This window comes from Mercenaria mercenaria, chromosome 6, assembly GCF_021730395.1.
Source record: "Mercenaria mercenaria strain notata chromosome 6, MADL_Memer_1, whole genome shotgun sequence".
NCBI classification, from domain to species: Eukaryota; Metazoa; Mollusca; class Bivalvia; order Venerida; family Veneridae; genus Mercenaria; species Mercenaria mercenaria.
In genome coordinates this window covers 24,672,442-24,697,602 of record NC_069366.1, presented here as the reverse complement: position 1 = coordinate 24,697,602, position 25,161 = coordinate 24,672,442, and the positions used below count along the sequence as shown (strand labels likewise).

The following is a 25,161-nucleotide window of genomic DNA, read 5'->3' as shown; positions in this document are numbered from 1 at the left end:
AATTAGTATTATGGCAAACAAATACTTACTCTACAAATACAAAATTATAAGAGTAAATGTGAAGATAGACACAATTTATTTCCATTGGTACATTTATAACATTCATATTTTAGATATGTAAATATATCTAACCGTTTTGCCAAATTTTTAATGTAATTTAATACAAGTTCAATAATTCATATTACCAAAATTGTACATTTTTCTTACAGCATCCTTTAATTATCAACATCCTAATCGTAAGTATGTACCTGCATTCGCGACGAGTGCAGATCAAGATCAGCTTTATATTGTTCGCTAATCATTCATTTTTTTTTTCATGAAATGAAGTATAGATCGAGCCGTCTATTTCAGAAACGTAGTAGATTTTTTTCTTATACTATGTTTCAAAAATAAAAATATTTATCAAGAACTCGTTTTTAATACACAATAATTTTTAATAACTCATTTGCAATTTGAGTAATATTATCGATTAAGTATGTGCGAATTACTTTAACGCAATCATCGAGATTAACTGCCATTAAATAGGTGCGATCATCTTCCATTGTATTGACCTATTATGCTATTAACTATATATAAAGTCTTTATGACGAAACCACTTCTCACTTACTATATAAATTTAGTATGACGAACCGGTGATTTGACGAAACCACTGTTATAAATCATGATGATTCGAACTGGCAGAAAAAGAGATATAAAGATTAAACAAAAAAATGTTAAATATCTTGAGGAAAAACTATTTTTAAAGATAATTAACCCTTAGGGTATTTATGTTTTCCACACATTTGGTAGCCGTTACGAGATACAAGGGACGTTTTCACAAACAGTTTCTTTTACTTAATGTCGGTTAATCTATTATTAAACTATCAGTTCCGCGCAGATTATCATTATATCTTGTTAAATAACAAAATAAATAGGTGCATATTATTATGCTTAATTTATTTTTTTTTCTGCTGAATTTCAAATAGAATTCATTTAAGGGTTACAAGCACTCATTTATCTGTTATCAACAGTTTACAGTGTATTCATTTGGAGTTCCTCGGTTATTTAGGTTTTGAAAGAGAAGGTAAACAATCGGGTGAACGCTGGTATCTGTAAACCGTTTAGATCCAAGTTTTAAGTGAACACTGGTTAAGTCTTATTTTTTATTTCATTTTCAACAAAATTTAAGATACATATAACCCTATATATCTAGAAAAAGAAGGTCCTTACCCCTAGAAAACCCCTAACAGGCTTTTCTAGAGGTACGGATCCGTACCCCTAGACACTTCCAATTGATTTACCAATTACAGCTTAAATTTTCCTTTTCATAAAAATTAGTTTCGTTATCAAAATTATACCGACGACCTCTACATAACAATAAATAATAGCGATGTACATATCACTATTAATCAACATAATAACAATATCATTAAGAAACTTGAACTTGAGAAAATATCTACGAACTATGATCTCGTTACTGTGTTTTTTTTTTATCTTTTCGGTATTTGTATTTCCACACTCTTTCAAATCACGTGACTGTACAAAATGGCGACCGTCAAACACGTTGTTTTGGACTCGGGAGCGTTTATAAAAAATGTTAAAGTCCAGGTGAAGTATACAAAGTGTTATTAACTTATTCATTCACACTTTCAACCGCCTTGCAGACTGTAATTCAAACTGTTTTATTTTATTGCGAAATTTCACCGTATTTTCGGCTGACATGTTGAATATGTCGCGAATATTGATAATATTTTGGAAGAAATTGCACAATCAAGGTAGGACACACACACACAGATGTATCTTACACAAGTTACTTCAAGAAATGGGACCGGTGTGACTAGATACAACGGTCATGCCAATTATTTTCTTTATCTGCTGCACATAACGTTCATACCTGGACAGTCTTGCAGATTATTTTTGTTATCAATTGGACTAAACATTAGGGCTGTGTATTGAATGGAAAAAACCGATACGATACCTACTGCAATAAAGTAGGATCAATATACGATACGTATTGACGATTCAATACAACATCTAGTAGGACCTATAACTTCAAAGCAACAACATGATGGGTCCAAAATATAGCTTTTTTTCGGGTAACATGACCGTGAGAAACTGAAAATGTCTAGTTCTATGGGCTCCTATAAAATTTGAACTCATTTGAATTGTTAAAGAAACGTTAGTGCACGATCTTTTTATCAAATACATGTACAGTCAGGGGTGTAACTGTTTCAAGTTATCACTTTTTATAACCCATTTGAGTTATTGCGTTTACTTTCATAACTTGTTTCAGTTATCATCAAATATTACAAAGCCCTCTTGTGTCAATTCCTTATTGTGAATGTGACTAATGCAATCATTTCCTGAATCCTTGGTCTTTTATCTTTCCAGCTATGCAGTAATTTCTTTTACGCAAGGCTGATAAAGTCTTACGCAAATGGTTTTAAAGCTATAAAACTCTTAATATCCCATTAATATCCCATTATGCTCATCAGGCCATGATCAGACTAAAAGAGAATTTTATTAACCACAGTTTGCTACTAATTACACTTTAAAGGTCACTTTGTGAGAACAGCAAAAAGGCTTTTTTTGAATAACTTACCTGGGTTATCTATATTTTATAACTAATACAGGTTATAAAATACTTGAAAAAGTAACTGAAATAGGTTACATAACTTAAAACAGTTACACCCCTGACTGATGTATCAGTCTATATTTCAGAACTATACGTCGGGAAAATGAATATATATTTCTGCTTAAAGTCGTAAATTTCGACTGAGAACTTAACACTTATGCAAGGCCTTTATTAGTATACCAGATCTTTAAGTTTGTTTTGTTTTTACTTCTTTCTTTCAGTGATTTTTTTTGGGCCGATTTGACTCCGAAATTCGGCGTCTTCCCAACTGACAAAAATGGTCAAAATTCCCAAAAACCAGATGATTTTTCCCAATTAGATTGATTTCTTATGAAAGTTGAACTAAAACGATGCAAATAATCATAAAAATTCCGACTCTAATTATGGTTTATTCGCAGAATTTTGTTGCTAACTCGAAGCGTGTTGTTTACATAAAACGGGTCACGGCATAGTACGGCATTTAGTATGACTTTCATCACGGCCGCTAAACGCTTTTTAATGTGTCAAAATGAGTCAGAAAAAAAATTGTTAGAAACTTACCTAAATTATCGAAAAATGTCGCATAATTCCAAATATTATAATAAGAAAATAAAACTTAAACATGCCATCGGTACTCCGGACATTCGAACTTTTGGTAAAGTTAAAGAGAAATTAAATTCAAATCAAAGGCCAGAAAAGCAAGTGATCTGTCCAAGAAAATTATCTGAGTCCCCACAAAATGACCCTCAGAAATCAACAGAAGCTCATGGTGACCCTAAGCTATCTGAGCCATCAGATCCTGTCACATCAGAAAATAACCTGTCTGTCCTGTCTGTAACTCTGTTCAACCTCAGTGCATATTTGAATGAAATAAATTTACCTTAAAATAAAACTTTTCAAAATGATTTCTTTATTAAGGTTTGTTAATTTTTCCCAATTTTGAAGTTTATTGCGCTAAAAATTCCCAACTGAAAAGGCATGGGCTGTTGCCAAAAAAAGTAAAAAAATCACTGTCTTTAATTATCAAGATTGCTAAAATTAAAACAGCAACACTCGCGGTAACAACATCCGTGTAAATGGAATTCCCCGCAACTGAAATTACGTAGCAGGTGCACCCGAAATGGAAAACTACCGGTGTTACGTATGGATTTCATTTCATTTTAGCAGGTAATTTCCAGTTAGTGCAAGAATAGAAATAAAAAGCCAATGAAAAGCGAGATTTCCTTAAATCACATGCTTGATTTACATGAGACGTCATGCTTGTCGGCGGATGTCTTTGAAATTAGCTGTCAAAACAAAAAGTGGTTTACGCAATGACTGTTTCGGGATATAATGGCGACCCGAGGTTACAAAATTGTACTTTTCTTTTAATTTCTCTGAATATTTTATTGTAAAGTGATAAAAAATGAAGAAGTTTGATTTTATTTTGCGTTAAAAGGGGTGTCACTACATATATTTATACACAAAGAAAGCCGATATGTGTATCGGTGTAAACATGAATATTCAGTTCATATCGATATACCGGTATATTGATCCAGCCCTACTAAACATGCTGTATACATATGTCAATACAATACAATACAATACAGAAAGTTTTATTTTGAGTTGGCAAGGAGACAACATTACAAAACATAAGCTCTTAAGAGCTTTTGAACCAACTTAAATTTAAAGCTTTCCTGAAGTTTTTCCTTGCTTTTCAGGTCTCCATTGTACCGATGTTTTGGCAATTTCTAGCATGCACCTTTTGTTAAGTTAACATTAAATAACAACCCCGACGACGTGTGATTACGATGCTTACAATTTACAAAGTTACAATTATCATGTTGAATAACTTATAATAAATATCTGATTTATTGAATTAAAAACATCATGTAAAAAGTTATAAACACAAAAATAAGATTTATTAAGGTATAATATTGAGATAAATAAGGTCAGGGCTTCCATTAAGCAGCGTCCCGGTGTGAAATATGCCAGAAATTATGATCCTTACACCAATACACAATGTCAGAGGCGTACAAAGGACTTCCGATATTTTCAAAGGACGACAAAATCAATACACCGTGGCGTAACTTCACTCGAATGACGTGATTAGCTCTGCCCCGTAATTAATCAAATCGGTTTAACTCTTGATGATTGACAGCCTCGTAAAAACTGCCGGCAGTGTTTGAAGTGCGAGACTAGTGTGAAAGCATCGTGTTTGCTAGACTAGAGACCGTCTGAAATATAAACCGTTATCCAGATCAGTTGACATGTTTAGAAGGCGCTAATTGCCGACAATAAAACATTACATGCATTTGGCTCGGATTAAGTTGGTGAAACAAGCTCCGAAGACAAAGTAACTAATTGTGGAAAATATATTGATAATTTCAGCACAAAAAATCTCAGCAAGTAACTATATTCTTCTAGCAAATGACATTTCACATCCAGTTTAAATTAAAACATTTTTTCCGATCAGAAATAAATTTGCTACTTACTTTGGATTTTCATAAATGATAAATCCTACTTTCACAGTATTTTTTAGAAAAAAAAAACACATTAAAATTTGTCTGATATCTCTGACACATTTTGATGAATAGCCTGAAATAAACACAAAGCTAAACTACAAAAGGAGTGTCGGCAAATTTGTCCTTTATTCATAATTGATTTTCTTTGATGTGGGATGAAAGTTAACTGGTTGGGTATAGCCAGGTGAATGACGTAATTTGACATAATTCTACTCCAAGTAAAGTATACTTTAGATTTTTTAAGTGGATTTTCGTTATGTAGCAGAACAACAGTAAGTCTGTTGATTATAGTAAAATGCGAGCTGTTGCTATACATATAATAAAACAAAATATTTTTTGTTAAATAAGTTGTTTTCTAATCAATCTAGTGGTCCTTTTCTCTAAATTCTATTACTTTAAACATTGTCCTGAAACAATTAGATATGATGATGATAGTAATGATTATGATGATGATGATGATGATGATATTGAAGGTCGTTGTACAAAGTGATACTACGTAGGACTCCAAGAAAATTTAAGAGGGACTCCAAAATCTGAATGTTAGGCAGTCCTGACTCCATGAAATTGAATCCTAATGGAAGCCCTGTAAGGTATTTTAATCAGATATTACAAATGTAGTTTTCTGTGCATTCTTTCGATTTTCTCTTGTGTAGTTGATGGTATTAATATCATTTGTTATGGTGTTGTTTTAATATCCAATTAATATATATTGATTACTGATCTTAAGCAATGAACATGAATTACATGATGCTAAGCCTTATAGGCTTTTAAGGATATACCTCAAGCCAAAAATAGAAATGCTACTGAAACATCCCTCGTGCAGAGAAGGATACTTATTGGCACGACCATCATGTGAATAAGAAAAATAATCGGCACGACCATCATGCAGATAGACACTTCCCAACTCAAATTCTTTCCTTTCATACAAAAAAAAAACAACAGTAGTCAAGTTGAACAACTTCAGGTCTTCTTCCTTTTAGACTTACTATTTCATACACCTATTTTTCATGAAAGCTCTGTCATTAGTTAACAAAAAAAAAAGAATGCAAGAAAATAGGAGGTTGAATGTTTATAGTCAAATGCCAGTCAGTGTGGGTTTGCTACCCTGAAAATATATTTGCCTGCATAATAAACGCCTACTTACAGTTTCGATATGCAAAACTATCCTGTAGAATACAACATACCTTATGAGCTATTTTCAGACAAACATATCAACTGAATTTAAAGGCACTGACCTCAGGATTTGGGCTAAAATAGTCTTTCTTTAAATTTAAAAATTGAAGTTTGGTCATAGTATGAACATTACAACATGAGTTTTTGTAACCACCTTCCCCCCTCCCCACTCCGCACAACATTGTTGTTAGATGGGGTATACTGGTTTCAGGTTGTCTGTCTGACCGTCCATCTGTCTGTAGACACAATCTTGTGCGCACCACATCTCCTCGTCCCCTTGACACAATTTAATGAAACTTCACACAAGTGATCAGTAGTAACCCCAGTTATGCATGGTGCATGTTAGGTTCTTTCAGAAAAAAAATTGCAGAGTTATGGGACTTTGTTTTTTGTTACTATTGTAGGGATAATACACGTTTTTTTTTGTGTATTAAGAGCATGTGAATTGCCTTGTTTGCACACAATTTTTCTCCTGTTAATACACGGGCGGATCCAGGGAAAAAAGTACTTTTATGCAAGAAACTATATACACCCATACATAGAGTCTGTATATGCAATCTTGTGTGTGCCTAATCTCCTGAACCCATGCACACAATTTATTCAAACTTTACACAAGTGATCAGTACCAACCCAGGTTGTGCATGGTCATGTTAGGTTCTTTCAGAAAAATATTCTGCAGAGTTATGGGATTTTTTGTTTTGTTACTATACTATATACATAGTGTCTGCATATGCAATCTTGTGCGTGCCAAATCTCTTGAACCCTTGCACTAAAGTTAATGAAACTTCACTCAAGTGATCGGTACCAACCCAAGTTGTGCATGGTAGATGTTATGTTCTTTAAGAAGAACAATCTTCAGTGTTGTTGATTTTTTTGGTTTTTGTTACTTTACATTGTGTGCATCAAATTGCAATGTACTGTGTCAGTGCCTGCGGGGTGTACATTCATCACCTTCAGTGATAGCTCTAGTTGTTTCTAAATTATCTTAAAAATGCCAAATCAAGAAGGAAAAAAACGTCATGCCCAATTCAATAATTGAACCTTGGCCACTTTGGCAATGAAAATATTCCAGCATTCTTGACCAATACACCACGGAGGAATGCTTACTTTATGGTCGTTAAGTATAAAGCTTTACAGTTAAGGCAGTTTACCTCCAGTACCCCGTTACAAATGCTTTTCATTTTGAATGGAAAAATTAGTAAAAACAGAATATTATTATTTTTTTTTAGCCCACCATCATCAGATGGTGGGATATTCAAATCACTCTGCGTCCGTGGTCCGACGTCCATTCTTACGTTAACAATTTCTCGTTATCGCATCATCATCATCATATCATGTGTTTATTTGTCAACTGCTGCGGGTGTCCCAGTAACTAGGGTAGGCAGCAGGTGGCTAGATTGTTTAACAAAGCATCTCCTCAGAAACTACCAGGGGGATTTTGACCAAACTTTGTCAGAATGATGTATTGGTACCCTAGTTGTGTCCCCCTGAAAATCAGACTTGTTCAACAATTCTTTAGTGAGTTATGGCCCTTTGTTTATTTCTATAATTTACATAGATTTATATAGGGAAAAACTTGAAAATTTTCTTGACCAAAACCACAGAGCCTAGAGCTTTGATATTTGGTATGAAGAATCATCTAGTGGTCCTCTACCAAAATGATTCAAATTATTTCCCTGGGGTCTAATATGGCCCTGCCCCAGGGGTCACATGGTTTATATAGACTTATATAGGGAAAAACTTGGAAAAACCTCTTATTCAAAAACACAGGGCCTAGGGCTTTGATATTTTGTATGCGACATTATCTAGTGGTCTTCTACTAAGATTGTTTAGAAAAATGGGAAAAAGAATGGTCAGTGGAATTTAATCCCGATAAATGTGAAGTTCTTAGAATATATCGTAAAAGAAATCCTGTTATATATCCTTACACCCTACATAATGTCCAACTTCAGTCCACTGACCATGCAAAATATCTTGGTGTTACCCTAAATAATAACTTGACCTGGTCAAATCACATAAATAACATAACATCCAAGGCCAGTAATACCCTTCGCTTCATCAAAAGGAATGTAAAGACTACCAACAGACAGGTTAAAGAAATGGCCTACAAAACCTATGTCCGCCCCCAGGTCGAGTACTGTTCCACGGTCTGGCACCCCTGGCAAAAATATCTAACTCATAAAGTAGAAAGGGTACAAAGATCTGCAGCCCGCTATGTTTTTAATGACTACCAGTATACCAGTAGCGTCTCAGATATGTTATCTGAACTAAATTGGAAGACCCTAGAACAAAGAAGAAATCATTCCTCCCTGGTTATTTTCTATAAGATAAGAAATGAATTAGTGGCTGTGGACCATCATCATCTCACACAGACACGAAATTAAAATTACTTAATTCCCCAGTCCAAAACGTCGTACCATGCAAATTCCTTTTTCCCCAGGACTATCAGACTATGGAACAGTTTACCAACATATATCCAGCCCAGTCCCAATTTGCAGACATTTGTCAGCGGGCTGGACTCGCAGTCTCTCTAAATACTATAATCCGCTGATTTTAAACTGTATACTTTGGGTCTTTTATCTTTTTAATTTTGCACATAACATTTTTACTAAAACACTGTTTCCTGACAGCGCCTGCCAGTCATAATCGCTAGACGATTGTTCGGCAGTAGATAGTTGAATGTTGATTGTTCAAATTATTCCCCTAGGGTCAAATATGGCCCCGCCCCGGGGGTCACATTGTTTACATAGACTTATATAGGGAAAAACTTTGAAAATCTTCTTGTCCAAACCACAAAGCCTAGGGTTTTGGCATTTGTAATGTAGCATCATCCCCTAGGGTCAATAATTTATGGCCCCTTAGGGCTGTCATCGATAGAAACGATATCGATGTATCAACGATATTTTTTGGTCGATCGATTATCGATTCCCATTTTCAAAAATCGATATTTTACAGAGAGAAAAAACAACTGTCTAGATAAACCTCTAAAACAACTTTTTCTGCCTGCAAAAATGTGCCGAAAGTAACGGAAGTTGTCAAAAAAGGTCATGTCTAAACTTGTACCGTAGCAGTCTTTTCCCACTAGCCGGCACTACCTATATGGGTAGAAGTAAAAAGGGCTCAACTTCAGAATCTATTTGCAAAAATTTACGTTGTCCTGTCTTGGAAGGTCGCTTCGTTGTTTGTGCATGTAAAAACATAGAGTATATATACTGTTTCTACGTCAATCTCGGCTTTTTACTTGTTCGCGTATAGCTGATCACTCAGTAAAAGGTACAGAATTTAGCTAGTGCCCGTAACAATAACAATCAAAGATGACCGAAGAGGAAGCCGCCGCCGGCTTAAATAGTGGAAAAACAGTCAAAAGACGGAAGGAAAAGCTTTGTTTTGGTTCGTAGAAACACAGGGTGTTGCTTAAACATGCCTTTCTGTACAACAAACAAACAGTCAAACACTACAAATTTGAGGCCCATTGAAAACTTGGGCAGAAGTTAAAAAAGAAAACAAAAAAAACAACAACAAAAAAAAAAAAAAAAAAAAAAACGCGGTGCCAGTACCTAATCCGAATGTAAACTTGTGCAAGCTAAAAATTAAGACAGGGTATGAAACAGGCTAAAAATAAATAAAAACATTGTAAATAAATAAATTAATTAATTTAATAAATAAATAGATATCTGTGGAAGAGAAATGCAGAATTTTAGCTGTTTGAAACCCAACGCCAGTGCCTGGTATTATAGTTTACTAGGTTGTAAAGTAGGATAAATGCAAAAGAGGAGTGAAGGCACAATAAAGATCTATAAAAGATTTCATTAATTTTCATTTATTTTATTTATTTCACAGATACAAATACAACACAATCAAACAGTAATATAAAAAGCAGGCAAAAAAAAAGACATAACATTAACAAGAAGGTATATAGCATGCCCATAAACAAAGAGATTGTTAATCTAACTTAATAATCGATGTATCGTCGATATTTGTCTTCCGATATATCGGTATCGTCGATATGCAAAAGACCCAATCAATGACAGCCCTATGGCCCCTCCCTGGGGGTCACATGGTTCATATAGACTTATATAGGGAAAAGCTTTTAAAATCTTCTTGTCAATAACCTACAACATTCAAGTTTGGACCACCTGTATGGTTTTGAGTGGCAAGATGAACCTTGACTTGAGTTGACCTTGATTTTGACCTAGTGACCTACTTTCACATTTCTGTAGCTACAGCCTTCAAATTTGGACCACATGCATAGTTTTGTGCACTGAAAAAAACTTTGACCTTGATATTGACCTAGTGACCTACTTTCACATTTTTGAAGGTACAGGCTTCAAATTTGGACCACATGCATAGTTCTGTGTTCCGAAATAAAATTTGACCTTGGTTTTGACCTAGTGACCTACTTTCACATTTCTCAAGCTACAGCCTTCAAATTTGGACCACATGCATAGTTTTGTGTTCCGAAATGAAATTTGACCTTCATTTTGACCTAGTGACATACTTTCACATTTCTCAAGCTACAGCCTTCAAATTTGGACCACATGCATAATTTTGTGTACCGAAACAAACTTTGACCTTTACATTGACCTAGTGACCTACTTTCACATTATTGAAGGTACATGCCTCAAATTTGGACCACATGCATAGTTCTGTGTTCCAAAATAAAATTTGACCTTGATTTTGACCTAGTTACCTACTTTCTCATTTCTTGAGCTACAGCCATCAAATTTGGACCTCTTGCATAGTTTTGTGTACCGAAATGAACTTTGATCTTAAGATTGACCTAGTGACCTACTTTCACATTTCTGTAGGTACAGGCTTCAAATTTAGACGTACATGCAAGGGATTGTGTACCGAAGCAAACTTTGACCTTGACATTGACCTAGTGACCTACTTTCACATTTTTGAATATACAGGCTTGAAATTTGGACCACATGTATAGATTTATATTCTGAAGTGTAATTTGATCCTGATTTTGACCTAGTGACCTACTTTCACATTTCTAAAGCTACAGCCTTTAAATTTGGACCACTTGCATAATTTTGTGTACCAAAATAAACTTTGACCTTAAGATTGACCTAGTGACCTACTTTCACATTTATCAAACTACAGCCTTCAAACTTGATGCACATGCATAGTTTTGTGTACAAAGAACTTTGTCCTTGAAATTGATATGGTGACCTACTTTCACATTTCTCAAGCTACAGGTTTCGAATTTTGACCACATGCACAGTGTTTTGTACGGAAATGAAATTTGACCTTGAGCTAGTCAATAAGATTTAAAATTTGGAATTCTCAAAAATGGCACATTGGTGGGCGCCAAGATCACTCTGTGATCTCTTGTTATAACATATAATCTGCCAGTAACTAAGTTTCAAAGCCTTCTTTAGAAATATAGCAATAATTTCCTTATATCTAAACAGTTTCTTTTTTTTTTTTTTTTGTCGTACGATTTGGAGGTTAGTGCTTTTAACAAAGATAAAGCGGATGATTCACTGTCAAATGCTGGAAAGACGCCATATAACCAGATATTGTCAGTGTGACGTAAACCCCAAGGAAACATTTCCACGTTTTTATCATGAATTGTATTTTCTTGGATATGCCCAGTTTTAAGTTAATAAAAACAAATTGTTGCCAATTTAGAGTGGAATGGCTAATCTTTTCAGACTTTTATGGTATAATATTATAACATAACGATTTGTCACCTTGTCACTAATTATAAATCATTGTCATTTAGTTCAACTAGGTGTGTGTCCATACAGATGTGTGGACACACCTGTGTCACAGGTGCCCTCATGCCTGTCACTGTACATGGTTTCATGACTATAGATGAAATATTTATTAAGATATATGCAACACAAAATTTTAAGCACTTTGTGTATTTTTCACTTAGTCAAGGACCATAACTCTGGGCTGAGTGAAATCCCAAAGAGAACACCAGGTGCATAACTTACATGCTATATAACAATCTTCTAATGAGATATGAACAACACAAATTCAGAAGGACAAATCAATGGACAAGGTGCAAAACACAAATTTCAAGCACAGTTCTTACATTACTGTAAAATCATATAATTTCGTGGGCATGAAATTTCATGGTTTTGGTCAAAACGGCCATTTCGTGGGGATATGAATTCGTGGATTTCAACTTTTGAACATAAAATGAATGGGAATTTTACCTGTTCGTTGGGATTAAATTTCGTGGATTGACTCAGCCACGAAATCCACGAAAATTAGTCCCCCACGAATATTAATGATTTCACAGTATTTCACTGATGTGTGCACTATTTATATGCAATGAATACTTGTAAAAAGTGGTTCTTCAGTACCAAAATCACAGTGCTTTTGTTTCTTCCTAAATCTTTTGTATTTTCAAAAATAACAGTAATTTCTCCTTAGGTTAAAAAAATGTCTGAAGCACTGTTGAATCTTGACCTATGCACCTGGATTATGGCTAAATTATGTCGGGAGTATCGTTTTGTATACATAGATGTATAATCTTTAATCCAGGATTTAGGTGAAAAGATTTCAGTGCTGGAACAGTTTTACTGGTCATGAGTTATTCATGTAAAACCATACTTTTCAGGATATTGCTGAAAATGTGTACACTATACCAGAAGTGGTCTCTGAGATTAAAGACAAGGCAACCAAACAGCGTCTTCAAGTCTTACCATATGAGCTAATCTTCAAAGAGCCTTCGTCAGATGCCATCAAAATTGGTAAGAACAGACTTGTAAATGAACAATGTGTTATATTTAATACCTTTGTACTGCCTTAAAGTGCCTTTAGTTTTACATTTCTAATTTGTTTCTTTGTTCTTCGTTCAGCACCAGTTTTCAACAGTGAATCATTATGTATTGGCAGGCAGTTAGCCTAACCATTGTTTCTGGATTCTGTGTCAATACTAGCCAGTCCTCTGCAAGTAACTGCCAACTTCCTACATCAGTCAGAGGTAGAGGATGAATGATTTCAGACGCAATGGCTTTCATCAGTCATGACAAAGAACATGCATCTTGCCAAGGGATCAAACTCATGACTCAGCGATCTGTAGATCTGCACTCTCCCTGCTGAGCTAAGTGGGTGGACAATATATTTCTAAAGATTTCATATCTATACCATCAAGATAGCATATTTGATACAGATTTTACATTTAATAGATCATTAAAATTGGTAGAGTAATCTAGTAGTCATACACACATCAGTAGTGCTGTTCTAAAATTTCTGATAATTTTAGTCTAGGTAATCACTCGTAAAAAGTAAATCTACTGATGTAGATGTGTAGGTTTGCTTTTATAGTAGATGAACGTTTAAGCACAGGTGTCTGAAGCTCAGTCAATAATATACATATGCAGGTTACTAGTAGATCTCTTGAAGAGATTGTAGATCTCTGTATTTCATAGTATATTAGGTGGGTGAGGTATGGTAATGCATATAGGGTGGGGTATGGTAATGCATATATCTATTGATAGAACTTCAAGCGCCTGTGGTTTAAGGCTATATTTTGTGAAAAGCTTTTTGGTACATCAGATGCATAATGTAATAAAGGAAAATTTACACATATATTACGTACCTGTACAGATATGAAATGGTAATCTCTTTAACATTACATATATCTAGTCTTTTGGGGAATCTGGGAAATAGCTGTTTTGTATAAATGGTATTCTATGCACAAATCATTTAACCATCTGTATTTGATTAACCCTTAGCCTGCTGCAGGCGAATTTAACAGCCTTTGCAAACAGCTTGGAACCAGATCAGACGCCGATAAAATCGGCGTCTGATCAGGTTCCAAGCTGTTTGCTACTCTGACAATATTTCTTCCAATTTTGGAGCAAATTGAATGAACTTTACAATTTTAGCAGACGACATTTCCAGCAGACGACAATTTATCTAGCATGCTAAAGGTTAAAATGTTAAGATTGAAAACATGTTAGGGTGGGTCTGCACATTTGATAAACTGAAGTTGATGGCGTAACATTATTTATCTGTATAAACAAATAAAGCCTGGATTTTGCATATACAGAAATGAAAATCATTCTATGAATCAAAGGCAATCTGTGAGTAAATTTATTACAACAGCAACTTCACTATCTTTTTAAAGTTATAAATGATATTAAAACATCTGTCAGACATGTTAAATAATTCCAAATAATGTGTTAAAGTCAGCTTGAAATGTGCGGATCACTTTAAATAATTATAAGTTTAATCATGGGCAAGTGCCTAAAAAACAAGCACATGGTCCTTAACATTTTATTCCATCATTTTATGGGCTATATGTATATTTACGACTCGGTATTTTCATTAAAATCTACATTGTAGCGAAAATTCTATTTGGGAAAATATTATGAAAATTGTGATTTTCCCATAGACTCCCATTATGAAAACTTGTGCCTGATCCAAATTTTTCAAATCGGTCTAGCAAAAAATCAAGCCCACCACCCCTTTCTTTTGTATTTGCCTAATTTTCTAGTATATTCTGAAGTTTTAAAAAGTCGAGGTTTAATCAAATTCTACATTGTAGAAAAAAATTTGATCTGAACATACAGAACTACCTTAATCTTTTTGTTACTTCCATCAATAATCAGGCTTCAGCAGTAAGTCTGAAGTATTTGATGTTTGATACAAATTTGAAAAAACTCAGTTTGAAATTTATAGCTATCAAAACAATAGAAAATGTTTCATTGCAGTGACAGAGTTTTCAAAAAAGACTGGAGACTACAGGAGTTTGTCAGCAGTTGATATAAAAGTTATGGCCCTTGCTTATATGCTTGAGAAAGAATTTGTAGGAACAGATCACATAAAAACAGAGCCTGATAAAAAGGTAATGTTCATTGCTTTTGATTATTTAAATTTTCAACTGCAGTCTTGTATGGGAGAATTGTTGTAGGTTCAAAAGCCTACGAGGTATGTTGTATGTTTTCATGTGAGAAAGCTATTTAGCTGCATGATCCAGTAGTCAAGACCTTGTGGTTAATCATCTGATATACCACAGCTCATTGTTCAGATTCATTAAATTTAACCCTTACCTTGCTAAATTTCTATAATGATCTTGTCCATCTTTCAGTTTGGACAGTACCATTAACTACTAAAAGGGGTGTTTACCTAAAAGATACTGACTGAATGGCAAACAGTACAGATCATGATCAGACTGCACGGATGTGCAGGCAGATCTTGGTCTGCACTGGCCACAAAGGCAGAATCAGTCGTGTCCAGCATGTTAAGGGTTAAACATGAAAGTTTTAGCTGAAGTGGTACAATAGCCATGGTATAAGTTATACTCCTGATAAACCTTTGCAAAGCCCTTCTGGTTAAAACTCTTGAACTCTGAACCATGATATAACTCTGATAAACCATGCAAATGCATGTGTCAGAAAAATCTTTAGAAATTAATTCATAATGTAACTAAAACAGTCTGGTATATTTCTCATGGTGTTACTGCTTACTCTGAATTATTTTAATCTTGTTGAGTTTGTAATTTTTAATTTGATTTTTATGTGATCACAAGTGACAGAAATTTCTTGATTCATAGCTGTTTTTTTTTTTTTTTTCAGTTCTTCATTTGAACAAAACCAGAAAATCATACTGTTGATTAGATTGAAAAAAAAATTCCAAAAGTTTGTGGTTTTATTTGTATATGTTTATGATATATAAATGTCATATCTTTTCTTTTTTTTGTACTTAGGTAGAATGGAATGCATCTAAAAGACCCCTTGAAAAGGCCACTGATATTGCGGGATTTTATGTTAAAACTAAGGTATGCGTAACAAATTGCAGAATTAGCGTTATTTACAATAAACATGTGGTTTAAGTTTTTTTAGCTCAACAATACAAAGAATAGGTATAACTACTGCACCCATCTGTTTGTTGGCACATTTGTCCTGATTTGGCTGAGCTAGTATATTAGTATTAGTGGGCAGGAAATAAAATGATAATCTGATGTGCACTGCACAGATTCTATGACCCTATTTAAGATATGAGCCGTGCCATAAGAAAACCAACATAGTGCCTTTACGACCAGCATGGATCCAGACCAGCCTGCACATCCGTGCAGTCTGGTCAGGATCCATGCTGTTCGCTAACGGTTCCTCTAATTGCAATAGGCTTTGAAAGCAAACAGCATGGATCCTGACCAGAATGCGCAGATGCGCAGGCTGGTCTGGATCCATGCTGGTCACAAATGCACTGTTGGTTTTCTCATGGTGCGGCTCAAATACCCTTTTCCGACTTTTAGTTTTCTGATTTCAGCTGGTACCTCAAGAACCATTTGTGTGGAGCTGTTGCTGTCATCCAACAGCACTTGTTTTTCAGCTAATTTATAGCCATTAATGGGTCATACTCCCATTGGTGAAAAGTGTTTTTTTTTCTCCAATTTTTCAATGAAAAATTCCAGGCCAAAACCAAGCAAATTTTAAGTGTTACTGGTATATTTCATGTTTAGATAGAAAGTATTACAGTGTCTAAATTTATATTATATTCTATATTTATAATGTTCTCTCTTCATTTCTTTCAAAATTTAGTTTAAATGAGAATGAAATAAAGCAGGAATCTTTCCCCAGTATATATTAAAGTGATGGTGAAATAGTGAACTTGTTTTCAGCACACCTGAACTTTGTTCGGGGTGAGCTATTAGTATAGGTGTACATTACAGCATTCATCGTCCTGTGTTAGCATCTTAATTTAAACATCTCTGAAACAACTGGTCAGAATTACACTAAACGGTGTCAGGAACATCCAGATATGGACCTGTATTTAATTTATTCAAATGATTAAGTTTGGGGGGGGGGGGGGGGGGTCACAAGAGCTAAAAATAGAAAAATAATTTTATGACTTCTTCTCACTGACCACTTGATGGATCAACATTAAACTTGATCAGTAGCATCCTTGTACGGGCTTCTCAAGATAGTTTAAATGGTTACACTTGGTCCATTTTAGGGCTGCTAGAGATAAAAATGAGCCACGACATGAGAAAACCAACATAGTGCGTTTGCGACCAGCATGGATCCAGACCAGCCTACGCATCTGCGCAGTCTGGTCAGGATCCATGCTGTTCACATTCAAAGCCTATTGCAATAAGGGAAACCATTAGTGAACAGCATGAATCCTGACCAGACTGCGCGGATGTGCAGGCTGGTCTGGATCCATGCTGGTCGCAAACATACTATGTTGGTTTTCTCGTGGTGCGGCTCAAAGTCATCTCATGAATTATTTCTTGTAAACTACTTGATGGATCAAAACAGAACATGGTCTATATTATCCTTCATAGACTTTCTCTCATGTTTGTTCAAGTGGTTCTGCTTAATTGCCACAGTAGAAAATAGAAAAATCTTCAAGTAACTTCATTAACTGATGAACAACTTAATGAACATTCACCAATTTCGGCCATAAACATGGTCTAAAGGTCACAGTCCTCCTTATGTGAGAGGCCTAGACCTGTTTGGGTCTCTTGTTATTATGTCTCCCCCAGAAGACATTGTTTTTGCCCTGTCCGTCCGTACGTCACACTTCATTTCTGAGCAATAACTGGAGAACCATTTGACCTAGAACCTTCAAACTTCATAGGGTTGTAGGGCTGCTGGAGTAGACGGCCCCTATTGTTTTTGGGGTCACTCCATCAAAGGTCAAGGTCACAGGGGCCTGAACATTGAAAACCATTTCCGATCAATAACTAGAGAACCACTTGACCCAGAATGTTGAAACTTCATAGGATGATTGGTCATGAAGAGTAGATGACCCCTATCGATTTTGGGATCATTCCGTCAAAGGTCAAGGTCACAGGGGCCTGAACATTGAAAACCATTTCCGATCAATAACTAGAGAACCACTTGACCCAGAATGTTGAAACTTCATAGGATGATTGGTCATGAACAGTAGATGACCCCTATTGATTTTGGGGTCACTCCGTCAAAGGTCAAGGTCACAGGGACCTGAACATTGAAAACCATTTCCAATCAGTAACTAGAGAAGCACCTGACCCAGAATGTTGAAACTTGATAGGATGATTGGTCATAAAGAGTAGACGACCCCTATTGTTTTTGGGGTCACTCCGTCAAAGGTCAAGGTCACAGGGGCCTGAACATTGTAAACCATTTCTGATCAATAACTAGAGAACCACTTGACTCAGAATGTTGAAACTTCATAGGATGATTGTACATGCAAAGTAGATGACCCCTATCGATTTTGGGGTCAATCCATTAAAGGTCACAGGGGTCACTCCGTCAAAGGTCAAGGTCACAGGGGCCTGAACATTGAAAACCATTTCCGGTCAGTTACTTGAGAACCACTTGACCCAGAATGTTGAAACTTAATAGGATGATTGGTCATAAAGAGTAGATGACCCCTAACGATTTCGGGGTCACTCTGTGAAAGGTCAAGGTCACAGGGGCCCGAACATTGAAAAACATTTCCGGTCAGTAACTTGAGAACCGCTTGACCGAGAATGATGAAACTTCGTAGGATGATTGGTCATGCAGAGTAGATGAACCCTAACGATTTTAGGGTCACTCTGTTAAAGGTCAAGGCCACAGGGGCCTGAACATGGAAAACCATTTCCGATCAATAACTTGAGAACCTCTCGACCCAGAATGTTGAAACTTCATAGGATGATTATTCATGCAGAGTAAATGACCCTTATTGTTTTTGGGGTCACTCTGTTAAAGGTCAAGGTCACAGGGGCCTGAACATTGATAACCAGTTCCGATCAATAACTTGAGAACCACTTGACCCAGAATGTTGAAACTTCATAGGATGATTGTACATGCAAAGTAGATGACCCCTATCGATTTTGGGGTCAATCCATTAAAGGTCACAGGGGTCACTCCGTCAAAGGTCAAGGTCACAGGGGCCTGAACATTGAAAACCATTTCCGGTCAGTTACTTGAGAACCACTTGACCCAGAATGTTGAAACTTAATAGGATGATTGGTCATAAAGAGTAGATGACCCCTAACGATTTCGGGGTCACTCTGTGAAAGGTCAAGGTCACAGGGGCCCGAACATTGAAAAACATTTCCGGTCAGTAACTTGAGAACCGCTTGACCGAGAATGATGAAACTTCGTAGGATGATTGGTCATGCAGAGTAGATGAACCCTAACGATTTTAGGGTCACTCTGTTAAAGGTCAAGGCCACAGGGGCCTGAACATGGAAAACCATTTCCAATCAATAACTTGAGAACCTCTCGACCCAGAATTTTGAAACTTCATAGGATGATTATTCATGCAGAGTAAATGACCCTTATTGTTTTTGGGGTCACTCTGTTAAAGGTCAAGGTCACAGGGGCCTGAACATTGATAACCAGTTCCGATCAATAACTTGAGAACCACTTGACCCAGAATGTTGAAACTTCATAGGATGATTGAACATGCAGAGTAGATGACCCCTATTGATTTTGGGGTTAGTCTAATAAAGGTCAAGGTCACAGTGGCCTGTTAATGTAAAATCATTTTTTGGAAATAACTTGAGAACCACTTGACCTACAATGTTAAAACTTAATAGGATGATTGGACATGCAGAGTAGATGACCCCTATTTATTTTGAGGTCACTTGATCAAAGGTCAAGGTCACAGGAGCCTGAACAGTGACTTGAGAACCACTAGGCCAATAGTATTGAAATTTAGCGGGATGACTGGACATGCCAAGTAGATGATCCCTATTGCAGCCAACCATCAGTGTCTCTTTGACTTTCGCTCCTGACCCCTATTGACTTCTTGCCTATAGGACTTTGCATTGGGGGAGACATGCGCTTTTTTACAAAAGAATTTTCTAGTTTGTAATGCACACAGAATAAAAAAGCCTGCAAATTTATGCTAGAACATGCATAATACATTTAGACCAGTTTAGTTGTAAAAGCCTACATGATAAAAAAAGAAGATAGTTGGATGTGTTAACTGAAGTGTGTGAAGATTTGTTACTTTTTTCTTACATGACAGAAATCACCAAGTTCAAGAACTACTTCAGAATGTTCTTCTGTCAATCCTGAGGAAACTGACCTGAGATCTGATGACATTCCGGACAGGTTTGCTCAGAATAACCAGGACTCCAAACAGACAGCAAATGAAATACAGACTGACACTGTTAACACAGCTGACAGTACTAACAGTTGTGAAATAAAATCAGGAGGGTCAAAACAAAATGTAACTGAAACAAATGAAAATGATAAAACAGAAATAGATATTAAAGATGAACGTGAAATGTCATGTAATAAGTTTGAAGATTTAGAAGAAGGGGGTGTAATTCCTGATGACATGATTGGTGAAGAATCTGAAAGTGAGGAGGAAGATGAGGATGATGAAGATGAGGATGATGATGATGGGTGGATAACGCCTAGTAATATTAAATCTGTGAAGGAAAAGATGGGTGGAGGTGATGTAGAGAGAGCAGAAGTTCAAGTTGGTTGTTTGACTACTGATTTTGCAATGCAGGTAGATTACCATTTTACAATATGAACCGTGCCATGAGAAAACCAACATAGTGGCTTTGCGACCAGCATGGATCCAGACCAGCCTGCGCATCCGCGCAGTCTGGTTAGGATCCATGCTGTTCGCTTTTAAAGCCTATTGCAATTAGAGAAACTGTTAGCGAACAGCATGGATCCTGACCAGACTGCGCGGATGCGCAGGCTGGTCTGGATCCATGCTGGTCACCAACCCACTATGTTGGTTTTCTCATGGCGCGGCTCATATTATTGTGTTGTTTTTGTTCAATTTCCTTTTCTGAATTGATGGTGTCATAAATCAGACAAGCTCTAAATTGCCCATTACATATTTATCTGTATATAAAAGATGGTACATTATATTATACACACTGGTTAAATATAAGATTTTTATTACACACAATAAATGAATCCGGAATTAAGAAGTTTTTCCCTCCTTAAAATGTTACACTGAATTCATTCATAAATACTAACATATACAATTTTTATTCTGCATTAAGTCACTGAAACAAACAAATATTCTCTGTTTGTTTTTAATTACAGAATGTATTGATACAAATGGGTCTCAGTGTGGTATCAGTGGATGGGATGCTGATCAAGAGAGCAAAGAGTTTTGTACTCAGATGTTTTGCTTGCTTTAAGTAAGATTTTAGTATCATTTCCTATTTTAATCCAAATTGACAGTTGATCTATCAATGATTTAGAAATTATAGACTGCTGGGTGAATTGAACAAATAAGGTACAGGATTATGTTGATGATGTGGCCGAATGGTTTAGGTTGCTGACTTCAAATCACTTACCGTTCGAGCCTCACTCAGGGCATTGAATTCTGCATACTGGTATGAGGAAGCCATCCAGCACTATTGATGAACAATCAAGGAGTTCTGGTTGGGTTGACTGACTAGTATGATATGGCTTGGTGTGAGCCATGGAGGATGTGCTCTCTTCTTGGCTAGACATCTTCCCTGACCTGTTTCGTTCAGCAGTTGTGAACTTCTTCAGAGGACTTGATGGTAATAAGTAGGCAAGTTTAGTTTGCACACTAATAACTAGGCAAGTTTAGTCTGCACATAGTGCAGGGAAGATGTCTAGCCAACAAGAGAGCACTTCTTCCATAGCTCACACTCAGCCATATCGTACTAATATTAACCTCACTTGGGACCCTGGGGACCTGCTCCGTGGCAACACCAACTTCGAATCTCACATCTTGGAGTAACTCCAGCTCAGCAATTGTCTATGCAACATAATACTTGCTTCTAGTTCCGCCAACAGTATAGTTACCGAGGGCACTAACATTATATTGCTGCAGAACAGAGAGTGAAACTGAAACAACAAAGATAGGAGAACCTTAGACATATCCATTATATGGATGTCTCTTTGCAAAGAAGCAATATAGATCCTATGTATATGCAGAGTCTTGATGCATTGAAGACTACCTACAGACATGCAGCTATAGTAGAATACCAAATCAATGAAATCATACATTGCGATCCAATGACAGAAAATAACAGCAGTATAAGATGCAACAGGAAGTATATATTGGATCCACTAGCTTTACACTTTCCACCCAGTACAGATCAATATTTCTGGATAGAATGGGAGTACTCAACAATTTCATTTCACTTGGGTTAACTGATTACACTGGTTACATTACTGTTGAAAAACAGTCTTAAGCCCAGTGAAACAAGTAAATGTTCAGGGATTATATTTTGTGTTACACACTTGCAACACTGATTTTATTTCTGATTTATTTCTAATTGACAGAATTACAACCCAAGTAGAGAAGACATTTTGTCCCCAGTGTGGTAACAAAACACTCACTAAGGTTTCTATGACGGTGAATGATGATGGTTCCATTAAGTACTTCCTGTCCAAGAGGAGGCGCATGAACTTGCGGGGAACCAAGGTAATTCTTTGTTCAAACCGCTTGACTCCCAGTTTTATGTAAAAATTCAGACATGTGCATAATTGCTTATACCAATAATTGTAAATAAGAAATAAGTGGAATGAATATTGTTTTGAATTGAAAGCAGGACATTTTTCCCCTATAAAGCTACCTTTCGGTAAGAGGCAGTTCCAAAGCAAAGTTTTTTTTGTGTTTTTTTTTCACAATTTTCCCGAATTCAGAACTTTAAATTCCCAAATGGTTGTTAATATTTTAGGGTTTTTGCTGTTTTATAATGGTTTTGCAACTTTGTATGAGTTTTGAACTTAAGTAAACAACAGTTATATTATAAGTGCTGTTAAATAAATATTAAAATGCTGTCCCACCTCCAGAAAGGAATCTTCATATGTATCATGTTACATTTTCAATTTTTCCCAACTTAGATGATTTCCTAAGACATTTTCCCAATTCCATCGGTTTTTCCAAAGTGAGGAAAAAAAAGGTCCATGAAAGTTACAGATTACAATTATTATTATAAGATAGTAGGAACAGTAGCTAAAATATCATTTAAATAAAGTTTCATTTGATTTGTGATAATGAAGTTTACACTTTTTGACTGGCAATAAAGGGCATGCTTCTTTAATAGTAGATTAAATAAATTCCCTTGATTTAATTTTGTATTTAATGACAAAGAATGGTACTGTGTGTTCCTCAAGATTATTTCTGGTCAGTCTTTAACCAGTATCTATATAGCAAACTGATTCCTGGCAGTATATAAGTCAAACTGCTGATTATGGATCTTGCCACAGATAAAATATTATACGCTGGTTTGCTGGCCACTAGTCAGACTACTAGTACTTGCCCAGAAATTTTGACTGTTGGTCAGCAAGCCATTTAGTAAATGACCCACACCATGAGAAAACCAACATAGTGGCTTTGGGCATCCACGCAGTCTGGTCAGGATCCATGCTGTTCGCTTTCAAAGCCTATTGTAATTAGAGAAACTGTTAGCGAACAGCATGGATCCTGACCAGACTGCTCAGATGCGCAGGCTAGTCTGGATCCATGCTGGTCGCAAAGCCACTATGTTGGTTTTCTCATGGCATGGCTCAAGTGTTTTATTACATCACATGATAGAGCAATCTATTGATTATTGATTTATATTAGTTAGGAGTCATTTGATATTCTAATATGCTTGTTAAAATGTTAAAACACACTTGCTCTAAAATGACGTCACTTTATCGTGCGACGTCAATGTTCTTGTTGCGACCAAGAAAGAGCACTTCTGCATGTTATCTACTGTTTTAGATTAATGGCAGAATCGAAATAATGCATAGCAAAATCGTGTTTTGCCTAAATTAATACACTCAAAATCGATTATACGTCACCAGAATAATTCACAAGGGCTACACCCTCATGAAATTATTCTGCGACCTATAACCTCTTTCCTTGTATTAATAACATTAAAACACTGTTTTGCTAAACATTATTTCTTAAATATTAAACAAAAATCATGATCTGCTTTTCTTCTCAAACAAAATATACTTCAAAGCTAGTATATATCTCAATCTGTTTGTCCTTTTTCAGTATTCATTACCTATGCCAAAGGGAGGTAAGCATGCTGCCAATCCACGCCTGGTTGCAGATCAACCTTCGGCACAGAACAGAATATCAAATAAAGCTCGTGCAAAAATGGACGTGTTTGACCCAGACTACATTGCCAGCAGCTCTCCGTTTGCTGTTAACGACGTCACAAGTAGAGCAGCTCAGCTGGGCATAAGGTCACATAAAGGTCAGACACACTACTGGGAACGAAAAAACCCAAATGCTGTGAAAAAGAATAGACGAAAATGATAAAATAACTAAGATATTGGTAGTGAATTTGTCTAATAAAGATCTGTGCAAGTGGAAAATAAATTAGTGAAACACACACTTTGCAGCTTTTTCAATTAGGAGAGCTTTTGCTGTTACCCTTTTGCAGGCATCCAAATCACAAAAGTTTTGCATGTAAGCAGGTGTCTCAGAAACTGCTAGTAGTAGAGCAGCAAAACCTAATAAATGGCTTAGTTAATGAGTAACCTAGCCACAAAAAGTTACAAAACATGTCATATACAATGTACCAAAATGTTTTGCAGGGTCTGAAGTTTATCGGACTGCCAGCATAAATTGCAAATTTTTGGTGCGGACCGAGAAATCCAAGATGGCGTCCAAGATGGCCACCACCTTAAGATTTTTTAGGTAAATTTAAAAATAAGGATGTAAATAATTTATGAAGAAAAACCCTGTAACTTAACTGTATACAAGTATTTAAACTAACAATGTGTAAAAACATATTATATTTTTGAGGTCACTCAAGGTCATTTCAAGGCCGTAGGCAAGGTCAAAAGTCAGAAATGTCTAGAATTACTATTTTATCTGCAATCGTTTTACATTCTCTCTAAATTCTATGACATAACTGGCCATTTTTCATATTAGAACAAGTTTGTGTGCATGACAATTTCATTTGCAATATTTTTAGAGGAGTACATTTGGCTACCATAGTTACCATGGTGAAACAAAATTGGTTCTAATATATCTGTT

General features: G+C 35.9%; 1 protein-coding gene across 1 annotated transcript; it reads left to right on the top strand.

The window, feature by feature from the left end:
• The first annotated feature begins 1,478 nt into the window (after window positions 1-1,478).
• On the top strand, window positions 1,479-24,511 carry LOC123549383 (RNA-binding protein NOB1-like). The gene is made up of 8 exons (XM_045337418.2): window positions 1,479-1,587; window positions 12,854-12,986; window positions 14,955-15,088; window positions 15,950-16,021; window positions 20,194-20,685; window positions 21,240-21,337; window positions 22,461-22,602; window positions 24,169-24,511. The coding sequence occupies exons 1-8, from the start codon at window positions 1,525-1,527 to the stop codon at window positions 24,433-24,435; spliced, it is 1,401 nt and encodes a 466-aa protein (XP_045193353.2). The 5' UTR covers window positions 1,479-1,524; the 3' UTR covers window positions 24,436-24,511.
• The last annotated feature ends 650 nt before the right edge of the window (window positions 24,512-25,161 follow it).

Bases quoted from the DNA above. Each gene is read 5' to 3' on its own strand.
- LOC123549383 (XM_045337418.2), top strand. From the start codon at position 1,525: ATGGCGACCGTCAAACACGTTGTTTTGGACTCGGGAGCGTTTATAAAA. The intron at 12,987-14,954 runs GTAAGAACAGAC...GTTTCATTGCAG, and splicing joins GTCAGATGCCATCAAAATTG to TGACAGAGTTTTCAAAAAAG. The intron at 20,686-21,239 runs GTAGATTACCAT...TTTTAATTACAG, and splicing joins CTACTGATTTTGCAATGCAG to AATGTATTGATACAAATGGG.